At 59.0% G+C, this 10,271-nt stretch overlaps 2 protein-coding genes across 2 annotated transcripts; both read right to left on the reverse strand.

Annotated features, from left to right (window-relative positions):
- Positions 1-1,017: 1,017 nt before the first annotated feature.
- On the reverse strand, positions 1,018-5,757 carry LDBPK_131370 (mitochondrial DNA polymerase I protein D, putative; the record flags this gene model as incomplete). Its single annotated transcript, XM_003859300.1, has 1 exon — positions 1,018-5,757. The coding sequence occupies one exon, from the start codon at positions 5,755-5,757 to the stop codon at positions 1,018-1,020; it is 4,740 nt and encodes a 1,579-aa protein (XP_003859348.1).
- A 1,444-nt stretch (positions 5,758-7,201) lies between these two features.
- Positions 7,202-8,926, reverse strand: LDBPK_131380 (mitogen-activated protein kinase 7, putative; the record flags this gene model as incomplete). The annotated part of the gene is made up of 1 exon (XM_003859301.1): positions 7,202-8,926. One exon carries the CDS (start codon positions 8,924-8,926, stop codon positions 7,202-7,204), a length of 1,725 nt encoding a protein of 574 aa, XP_003859349.1.
- Between the last annotated feature and the right edge of the window lie 1,345 nt (positions 8,927-10,271).

A 10,271-nucleotide genomic window follows, 5' to 3' on the forward strand; every position in this document is an offset into this window, starting at 1 on the left:
CCTTGCTTCAGTGAGCGTGCCTGTCTATGTGTGCGTGGATGCGTTGTAAATAGGGGGGAAGCGCCAAGAGAGAAACAACTACAGCTGCGTGCCTCAGCGGTCGACTGTTGACGTCGACGATGGTTGCACATCGACAAACACGTTTCTCTCATTCATGAAGACGCAGAAGCGTCTCCGACGAGACACACACGCACACCCGCGTCTTTACGAACAACGGATATAGCAAGAGAGAAAAAAATGAGATGCTCACCAGAAGGCGATATGTCTCTCCTCTGCAGAACACCCCAACTCTCACGCTTCTTGGCAACAACCTCTCTTCTTTTCAATTGTTGAAGCGCAGCATGAAGAATGAGGAGGCGTACTTCGCTCACCCTCCTCTGCAGAAGATGGGGATGCAGGGACCGGCAAAGCATCAAGGATCAGAAGGAAAGGAGAAGCGGCGGAAAATGCGCAAACACCCGCTTCTCGCCCACCCGTTTCTGTCTATGGGATGAACGTGTGTGTGTGTGTGTGTGTGTGTGCATATTACTCAGCAAAGTGTTCGCCTGCGCACACACGCGCAGAGAAGGTGTGTCTGCGACGGCACATTCAATCTATGACCTATCCTTATTTCGTTGTCTTCTCTGTTACTCGTCAAGCGCACCTTCGGCATGTCCATCTCTTCATGCGCGCACGCCCACACAGGCAGACAGACAGGGAAGTATGCCGCGCTCAAACGCCCTACCCGATACACGACGGTCTGTCTAAACACAGGAGCGCGGACTCTACTCGCGAGGGCGTTTTGTGTGGATATACCAACGTGCAGTAGAGAGGCTCCACTACCGAATTGGTACCCACGACGCAGCTGCCACCCTCTCCATTCGCCTTTCCTGGCGCCACAGCCAGCACGGAGCCCCACCCCCAACGCCACCTATAAGCGGCGGGCATCCTCGAATGATGAAGAGAGAGGGGGGAGCATCGTGCGCACGGAAAACACAAGGTAGCGGTGCCCACGCAAAAGAGAATGGGGAGGAGCGTCTAGAGCGTTGTTTCCTCCATGATGGGCCGCAGCGCCCCCATGCTCTCTCCAGCCACCACATCGCACGGGAAATCCACGGTCACCTGCATCTCGGGGTACAAGGCGTTGAGCACGGTCCGCGCTCCGTCCATGATGAGCTCCACATCCTTTGCCACCTGCCGGTACACGGAGACATGGCAGTCCACCCACACGCAGTCGTGCACCGTGTTCGTCAGCACCGCAAGGCCATTGTAATTATTGTTGGCGAGGAAGTGCCGCCACAGCACCCCGAGCATCACCTGGACGATCTCGCCAGCGAAGCCCTGCACGGGGTAGTTCTTGAGGTGGGTGGGGGAGAAGTTCGTCGACTTGCGCACCACGTCCCGCTCGCGCAGCATTCCCTCGGGGACGTCCGACTCCGTGAAAACGTAACGGCTCCCCGTCAACACTGGGAACATGCCCTTGAAGAACTGGTGGCCGCGAACGTTGCGCACGCCATTCTGCAGCGACGCATCGTAGCTGTTCGCCGATAAGGTTACCATCTTGTTGAACACCTCAACGCCGCGGTACGTCTCGTTCTCCTTCTCGATAAGCATGCGGACCTGGTCCTGGGTGAGCCCGGTGCTTTGACTCAGCATTCGCACGCCGGCACCGTACTGCCGCTGGAAGGAGAATATCTTCGCCTGCTGCCGCAGCTTCACAAACTCCGGCTCCTTGATCTTTTTGGAACGCTGCAGCACATCTGTGTACTTGAGATCTGGCCGCATCATCGTCACACGCTTGCAGTGGAAGTCCACGTTGTTCCGCAAGTCTTCAAGCATCTGCTCGTCGGATGCGAGCACAGCGAGCGCAACGACCTCCAGCTGTGAATAGTCCGCCTCGATGCACATGCCCTTGTCACCGAAGCGGCTGATGAACATATCGCGCAAGCTCGACTTGTCCTCCTTTGGAATGTTCTGGCAGTTCGGGTTCGCACTCGCCAGGCGTCCGGTGTTCGTCTTGTTGTGGATCAGCTCGTGGTGGATGCAGCTGTCCGTCGAGTGCACAAGCGACACCATTCCAGTGCCGCCGTCGGTGCTCTCGTAGTAGGTACCAATCAGCTTCTCGAGCGCGCGCAGCTCAAGAATAACACTGGCGGTGCTGTCATTGTGATTCGACTTGAAGTAACTAAGGGTGTCTTCGCCGACCTGCAACTGGCGCGTCGTCGAGCTGCGGAAGCGGCGCATCACCTGCTCCGCCTCCAGTTCATTTGGGATGTACTGCGCCAGCCGGCCCTTGATGTTCACCTTGACGATGTCATCGTGGGCGCACGGAATGGCGAAGCAGTCGTACACCGAGGAAGTCGTCTTGCCCACCAGACACATGAGCGCCAGCCGCTTTCGCTCGGCATCGGGCAGCGAGTTGTAGTAGCCGACAAAGGCGCGTCGCTGCCGAAGCAGCACCGGCAGGTCGTCGTCGGTGCGCGCTGCGTCTTTCTTTCCCTTGCGCGGTTTGGGCGACTCAGTCGAGAGCGCCTCATGCTGCAGGGCCGCGTTGGCGATGTGGAGAAAGATTTCGATGTAGTAGTTGCACCATTCCTCCGGCTTCATCAGGGATTCCTGCAGCAGCGCCTTCTTGAAGGCCTCAGCGATACCCATCTTGTTGCGCTTCCCCACCTTCGGCAGCGCCTTTGGCGGGATGACCGGCCCAAGCGAGTCGGCGGCGACGCCGCCGCCGCTGCTGCTGCTGCCTCTTCGCCTCGAGCCGCCTAGCGTCGCGTGCAGGTCGCTCGCGTACTGGTGCTTGTAGTAGGCTAAGATGGCGACCGTGTCGGCAAGAGAGATGTTGTAGCGCAGCTTTGGGTCCGCCGCGTCAAGGTAGCCCACGTGCGCCTCCATGTACCGAGTCAGCCCCGCATCGCTGCGGATGTAGTGCATAAAAGAGAAGCCGGCGTCGCGCGCTAGAATAGTTACATGCGCGTCCGCGAATGCCGCGTCCTTCACCGACGCATCGTCATCGGTGGGCATGATCATCTCCGTGTGCTTTGCCACCTGCGCCATTACAAACCGCTCCAGCTGCTCCGCCTTTTCGCCCTCCGTGATGGTCACAGATTCGCCGCTGATCGGGTTTTTGACGAAAAGCTTGGCGATGCCCTCGGTGCCGCTCGGTGTCAGCGCAGCGAAGAGGAAGAGATGGCGCCGCGGCAGCAAGTTAGCCAGGGCCGACGTCTCGCCGCGCTTGTCGGCATTCAGCCGCGACACCGTCGTCGCATCTCGCCGCAAACTCTCCAAAATTGATGAACTCTTGCGGAAGCCTGCCTGCCGCATGTACGCCTCCAGGTAACCGCGGAAGAGGCGTGTGCCCTTCTCAGATGGCATACCCGCCATGATCGCGCAGTCGCCAATGCCGAGGACGTGCACCGGCGGCCGCAGAAAGACGCCATTTGGGTACGCCGACGGCGGGAAGTACTCGGGGCGGAGGAACAAGGTGTGGCGCGCGAATAGTTCTCCCGTGAGCGGCTTGCTCTCCCGCGCGTTCGTGCTCAGCGTGAGCTTGCCGCCAAAGAAGAACGTGATGAGGTGCTGATTGGAGGACCAGTTAAAGAACTTGCGGCAGTCGTGCGGGATCTCGTGCGGGATAGACTCCTCTAGCTGTCGGCGCAGCTCCGACACCTTTGTCATCAGTTCGTTGCTCTGTCGCTGCGCTAAGTCGACGTTCGTCTTGAGCCCGTTGTACTCCATCTCCGTCGTACACAGCAGCCCTTCCATCCGCGCACAGCAGATGATGACCTGCCGCTGCTCGAGGGCTCGCTCCATGTGCTTGCAGAAGATGAGCTCGGTGTTCTCGAGGTCGCCGTGGAGGTACTCGGTGAGGATGCTGTATGGAATCTCGTACGTCTCTTTTCCCTCCGCCCACGCCCGCTTCACGGCATCCAGCTTCATCGTTTGGCCGCCGTAGCTCTTCGCCACATCCTCCAGGCCTGCCCCGTGCCCGAGCTTCACCTCGTGTCCGGTCAAGAGGTACTCGCCATACATGGTATCCCATATCTTGCCGCCGCGGCGCAGGAACTTGCGAAACTCGACGTCACGCCAAATGTGCAACATATCGAACTTGATGTTGTGGCCTACAATGACGTCGTACTCGTCCAGCGGCGGCAGAAAGAGCGAGTCCTTGGAGGACTTCTCGACGAGGTGGTTTTGACTTGTCACGGACGGGTCGTCGTAGCGCATGGCAACGCTGCGATCAAAGTAGCGCCTGGGCATGAAGACGTTCCCCTTGTAGTCGCGAGCGCCGGACAAGACGACGTAGTTCTCCTTGGTGAACGGGTTCGCGACGCGCTTGTAGCGCCGTATCGTGGTCGTCTCCAAATCCACGATGAGGTACCGGCGCAGACCATCCAGCGCTTTCTTCTCCCGCTCCAGACGGCCTTGATCTTCGTAGATTTTTCGACGCCACTGCTGTAGCCCAAAAACGACCTCCGCGTCGTTGATGTTGACCTTGTTGAGGAAGCTGGCCGTTGTGATTTGTGGCACCGGGTTCTTCTTCGCCTCCGCCGCCATCTCCTCCAGGCGCTTGAAGGCGGTCGCAGATTCTTCCTGAGCAGGGATGCTGTTCACAGCGCTCATGATGGCTGGCGAGACTTTGTGCAGTCGCTCCGAGAAGAGCTTGTTAGCCAGCGCGGTGAAGCCGCGGTGAAGGTAGCGATCCATCTTCTCCTCGTCCTTACGCAGGTGATTCTCTGGGAAGCAGTTTTGCCGGATGAGGTTCCACGTCGCCCGCGGGTCCTCCTCTTCACTGACCCCCTTCGCAACGTTGTGCCCGCCAAAGTATGGCGCCAGGCTCGAAACCTCCGCCACGAAGAACGGGCTCTTCGGGCGGCATGTCCTCGCGAACGCCACAAGCTGCGACGACTTGGTGCGGGCCGTCGGCACAAACAGCGAAATGGATGAGCTGCCCTCGCCGTACAGGAGCGTGGTGAGTGCGTTCAGCTTCGCCGTTTCCTCTGCTAAGCTGCGGATCATGTGCACCGACTGAGAGCGCCGTTGTGAGTCGAATATGGTGACAATCATCGTGTACCCCTCCGTGATGGTGCCCTTGCCGACCCGCACATTGATGTCCACCACGAAGACGTTCACAGCCTTGACGACCCGCCGCACAATCTGCTCCACCGGATTCAGCGCCTTGCGACTGCCAGGGGTGCCAAAGCGGCGATGCACGTGGAGAAGCACATCCCAGCCCATGACGGCACTGCGCGCTGCTCCGTTCGACTTCAGCACGTCGCTTGGCATGTACGCGCCGGCCCCCACATCGTAGACCTGCGGATCGACGGTGGTGGCGTTGAACTGCCGCTGTGTCAGCAGAAATGCAGCGTGCTCGAGACCGAGAGGCATGTCCACGCCCTTCACGACCTCCTGCTGTGCTTTGAAGGCGAGGAACGTGATGCCCCATGTGTCCGGCGCTAGCACCAGCCTCTTCATCGTCTTGTTGCTCAGCAGCGTCGCGGCGGATTTCACGTCGGTGGAGGCGTCGTTGCCAAACAAGAGCCCAGCAATGTAGTCGTCACCGATGCGCTCGTCGACCCACATGGCGGCCTTCCATAGGAGTTCCTCTTGCATGACGGCCACCTCGTTTGTCGTGGCGGAGTAGACGGCATAAAGCTTCTGCGCGGGGTCGTAGGCGAGGGTGAAGATGCAGTACTGCGCCTTGGCCAGCAGCACCTTTGGGTCATCCGCCACCAGGGTGGGCGCAAATGGGTTCTGCCGCGCTGGGAACGACCTCATCGCCAGTGGCTGCGGCGCCGACACGGCAGGCGAGCCACTCGCCGGCTGCGCAGGTGCAGGCGCCGCCGCGCCGACAGCAGTCACGTACCTTGGAGGTACCGAGGAGGTAGCATTGTAGCACACCGGGTGGACGAGCGCGCCACAGCTGAGCGCCGCCGTGACGAGCTTCGGCGGCTGACCAACTAGGCTGGCGTTTCGGCGCAGCATTGCGCTGTCTCTGTAAATTGAAAAGAAAGATTGCACTGCCGGCTTCCCGTGGGACGACTGCAGAGATGATGAAAGAGTGCCCCACTTTGCGCTTTCCTTTTATGGGGGTGTTTTGCTCCTCAATTCGAAGACCGTGGCCAGCACAAGTGCCGTGACAACGGCTCTCTCCCTCTTCCTGTCTCTGAATGTGTGTGCGCCTGTGATGTATGCGTGTATGAGTGTGTGCGAATGCGTGTGGAGAAAGCGCCAGTACGAGGAGAGCGAGGCAGCAGATGTAGCGAGAAACGGCACCTCGGACGCGTGCTGCCGGGCCTCAGACCTTTGTTTCCGTTTACGCGAAAGAAAAGCACCCACACATTCCAACGCGGGCTGTCTGCGTCTGTGTCACTCCAGCCGGCACAAACGCGGGGATGCTCAGCAAGGGTGGGAAGGGGAAGAGGGTTCGATCCGCTGCCTCCACAGTGTGCAGATGCGTCCCCCACACGTCCACTTCGGTGTGTTCTTTTCCTGTTGTGCGGCTGCGTACAAGGGGCAGGCAGCGTAACGCGGTGGTGCGAGCAAGTCCGCACGTGGACGAGGAACGTGTCAAAAAAGAGAGAGATGAGACGCCGGAGAGCAAGTTTGATGAAGGGCGCATGAACGGAGAGAGAAGACGCTAGGAGGATGCACTGCAACGGATATCATGGGGGTTTACAGCGCTTGACGACTGCACTATGATGTGCACTATTCAAGAGCTCTACCGCACACGCGACACTGTTCCAAGTTCGCATCCCCCCCTTCATTGTCCGCGATCTTCTCAGAGCCAGTGGCGGTGCGATGAAGAGGGGACACAGAAAGCGTCTACAGCAGGTCCAGCCGTCACGCTGAAGCTATGGGTTCGTTCGACGGCAGAGGAAAAAGAACGCTGCGCGTATTGCTTTCATATGGTCTGCTTGAACATGTCTGTGTGTTTGTGTGTGGTGGAGGGGTCAGTGTACTGAAGAGCAGGCAAGCAAGATCAGCGCGCGAAAATATATGAAACGAAGTGCGGTACACAACGCACACCGCAGTGGTGGCAAGCTGCTAGGTAGGCGCGGGTGTGCGGAGGTGGGAATAAGAGGGAGAAGGGGGGGGGGTAGCTTGCGTGTGCTTCCATAATTCAATGAGCACCATCACCACCGCTGCCGCCGTCTGAAGCGCCAGAGAACGGGTCTCTCTCCAGTGTCGTTCTTTCGCTACATTTCTACACTGCAGGAGATCAACGTGGACGCTGCTGTCTTTCAATCTGCTGCTGCACGTCGCGCGAGATCTGGCACTCCTCCTCGAAGAGGCTGCGCAACGCCTGCGCACTCGTGATGCGGTGGTCGAACTCCCACGTGAACACAGGGCTCTCGTCCACCACGACGCACGGGTGTGCTTTCTGGTAGGCGGCGATGTCATCGATTTCCTCTCGTGCAACGCTTGGGTCGGATGCAGGGCAGCGAAGAATTTCATCTCTGCTGTCATACAGTGGCCGGAAAAACGGATCGCGCAGCGCCTCCACGGCGGTGGGCCGCTTTCGGGGATCGAAGGAGAGCAGCTTGGCAATCAATATGCCGAGACTAATAGGAATGTCCACGTTGAAGCCAAAGAGGGTGCTGTGGAAGAGGACCTGCGAGTGGACCTGGTTGCTCAGCGTTAGCGAATCCCGCCCTCGTGCAGTTTTGCGAAAAAGGATGTCGTTGATAAAGTGCTTGCCCTCTTCGCCACCCTCGAAGAGCGCGGCAACCTGCTCCGGCGTCTGCGGGACGCCACGCAGCCCCGGCGTCTCCAGAATCAACGCCAGCTGGGAAAGGTAGTTGGCACCGGTGAACAAAGGGCGGCGCAGCAGCATCTCGGCCAGGATGCAGCCGGCAGACCACATGTCGATTGCGTGGTTGTAGCGGCCCATGATGAGCAGCTCGGGGGCTCGGTAGTAGCGCGTGACAACGTAGTCGGTGAGGCTGTAGAGCGGGGGTTGCTTGGCGGCGTGAGGGGCGGATGATGCCCCACGGACTGCGGAAGATGACCAGCAGAATAGACCCCAATCCTCAAGTTCTTTGGCACTCGACTCGGCTGCGGTCGCGACTGCCGTGAGAGTGCTCTCATGCGGCCAAGCAGGAACGCCGCCGCGGGAGAGGCCAAAGTCGCAGAGCTTCATGTCGCAGTTGCCGTTAAGAAGGATGTTACCCGGCTTCAGGTCACGGTGGATGACGCCGCTGCTGTGCACGTACACCAACACCTTCATAAGCTGATAGGCGATAAAGCGGAACTGGTCCATCTCGATCTCCTGCGATGACTTCAGCAGGGCAGCTAGGTCTGTGTCCATGAGGTCGGTCACTAGGTAGATATCATCGAACGCGGCGGACGACGAGGCACCGGTGGGGACGTGGGGGCGCCCAACTTCCATCAACCGCACAATGTTCGGATGCCCTTGCAGGTACCTCAGCAACTTGATCTCTCGCAGGATGCGGCGCCCATCCACAAGATCGTCGAACACCTTCGTCACCTTCTTGATTGCGACGAACGGAGACACCCCCCCGCACGCCAGCACACGGCGCTTGAACGGTTCCGAGTACAAGTGCGGAACTCGCACTGGCCCACCTCGCCCGGCTTCGTCCAGCACAGCACGCGTGCGGAAGTACACAGGCGCGTCGTGACCGCGACGTTGCCGCGTGACTATACGACCCCCTTCCTCGATGATGCGCATCGCCTCGTTGTAGTAGACGCTGGATGCGACGAGACGCAGGTCTACCGCAGCGCATACGACACCGTACGCGCCATACCCAATCCCGTTCAGCACCTCAAAGTGCGGCGCCACCTCGAAGACGGAGCCGCGCACGTGATAGCTCTTTCTGTGCTCACTGGTGTAGTCGATCATCGCTGGCACATTGCTGCCACCAAACAGCAGCCCGTTGTCGCGCGCCGTCTGAATGAACGGGACCGCTGCTTCGTTGAACATCATGCTTGAGCTTGAGGGATCGGCGCTCTCCTCCTCCTTTTGTACTGCCTGTTTATTTTCCTTTTTTTCCAAAGGCGGAAGTGGAACAACGGAGAGCGAGGAAAGTAGAAGAGATGGCGCCACGCACCCGCAGCGCAATGGAGTCGATAAGGAGTTGTATTGCTCTGTTGCAAGGTGTGTACATTCTTTGTCATACACCACGATTCAAACGCCACTATGCCCCACCCACCCGCGGCCCGTCACAGGCCTCATCGCGTCGCGCGAGGCAGCCGTTGGCACGCCCGGTACCGCAGTGCGCCGACTCAGTCACCTGAGCACAGCTTTGGACTCAAACTCTACCCACCATCCGCCCGCTGCGCAGGTCGCCGCACAGCAGCTCCCATTTCGCCGTTCGCCACGCGGTGCACCCCTCTCAGGGTGACACTCAGGTTTCCCCCACTAATGTGCGTAGTGAAGACTGGGGGATAGATACGTTCGAGTCACTCTCACAAGTTGCGCATCATACAGATGGCGCAAGCGTGTACGCTGCCGCAGGTCGTTCAGACGCAGCCCCATCCAGAGCCCGGCCGTCAGCATCAGCAGCGGCCAATCGCTCTGGCTTCCCCACCCAGGGTCGGGCAGCAACTCTGATACCACACTAATGTGGTCGGCATCATCAGGGAGCCGATGAAGCTGAAGAAAAGACTACAAGGCACACAAGGGCCCAGTATCTCTCTCCCATGCACTCACACGCGTACACACACCAACAAAACTACTACACTGGCCGTCAGCAGCCTCAGCTGCAGAGGACAGGGAAAGGTTGTTTGAGCTGCATCCGGTCCTCGTGAGCGACAGCTGCGATCCCCAAGCGTGACGATGCGTCGCGTTAAATGTTCACTTCGGGCTTGTTTTTCGCTTGTCTCGTGTCGAAGCTCCCTGAGCGTTGTGGGGGAAGGGGAAGAAGAAGAGAGGGACAGAATCGGTGGTAGCGATGCATGGAGCAGAGCCAGAGACAAGAGTAAAAGACGCTACTGTTCGACAGAGCGGCAGAGAGCACAGGAGCCATGTTATGCTGAATCCTCGAATGCCCCCCATTACCCTCAGCTTCACTACTCTCAACATTATGACGTCGTCCGGAGAACTTTCCACCTCCAAAAACGACTCCTGTGCGCCACGTCGAGAGCGCAAGAGAAGGGAGGAGAGAGGAGGTAACACCTGCAACGCAACAGTAACATCGCCGAGCCGATACGAACTCATGGCAGCTCGGCTGATCAGCACGGTGCTTCTTCTTGTGGAAGTGGTGTTTTTGGTGTCGTGAGATTCACAGGGATCACGAAGAATAGACATACACACTGCGTAGTGGGCGTGA

The sequence above is a fragment of the Leishmania donovani genome, chromosome 13 (assembly GCF_000227135.1).
Source record: "Leishmania donovani BPK282A1 complete genome, chromosome 13".
NCBI lineage: Eukaryota > Euglenozoa > Kinetoplastea > Trypanosomatida > Trypanosomatidae > Leishmania > Leishmania donovani.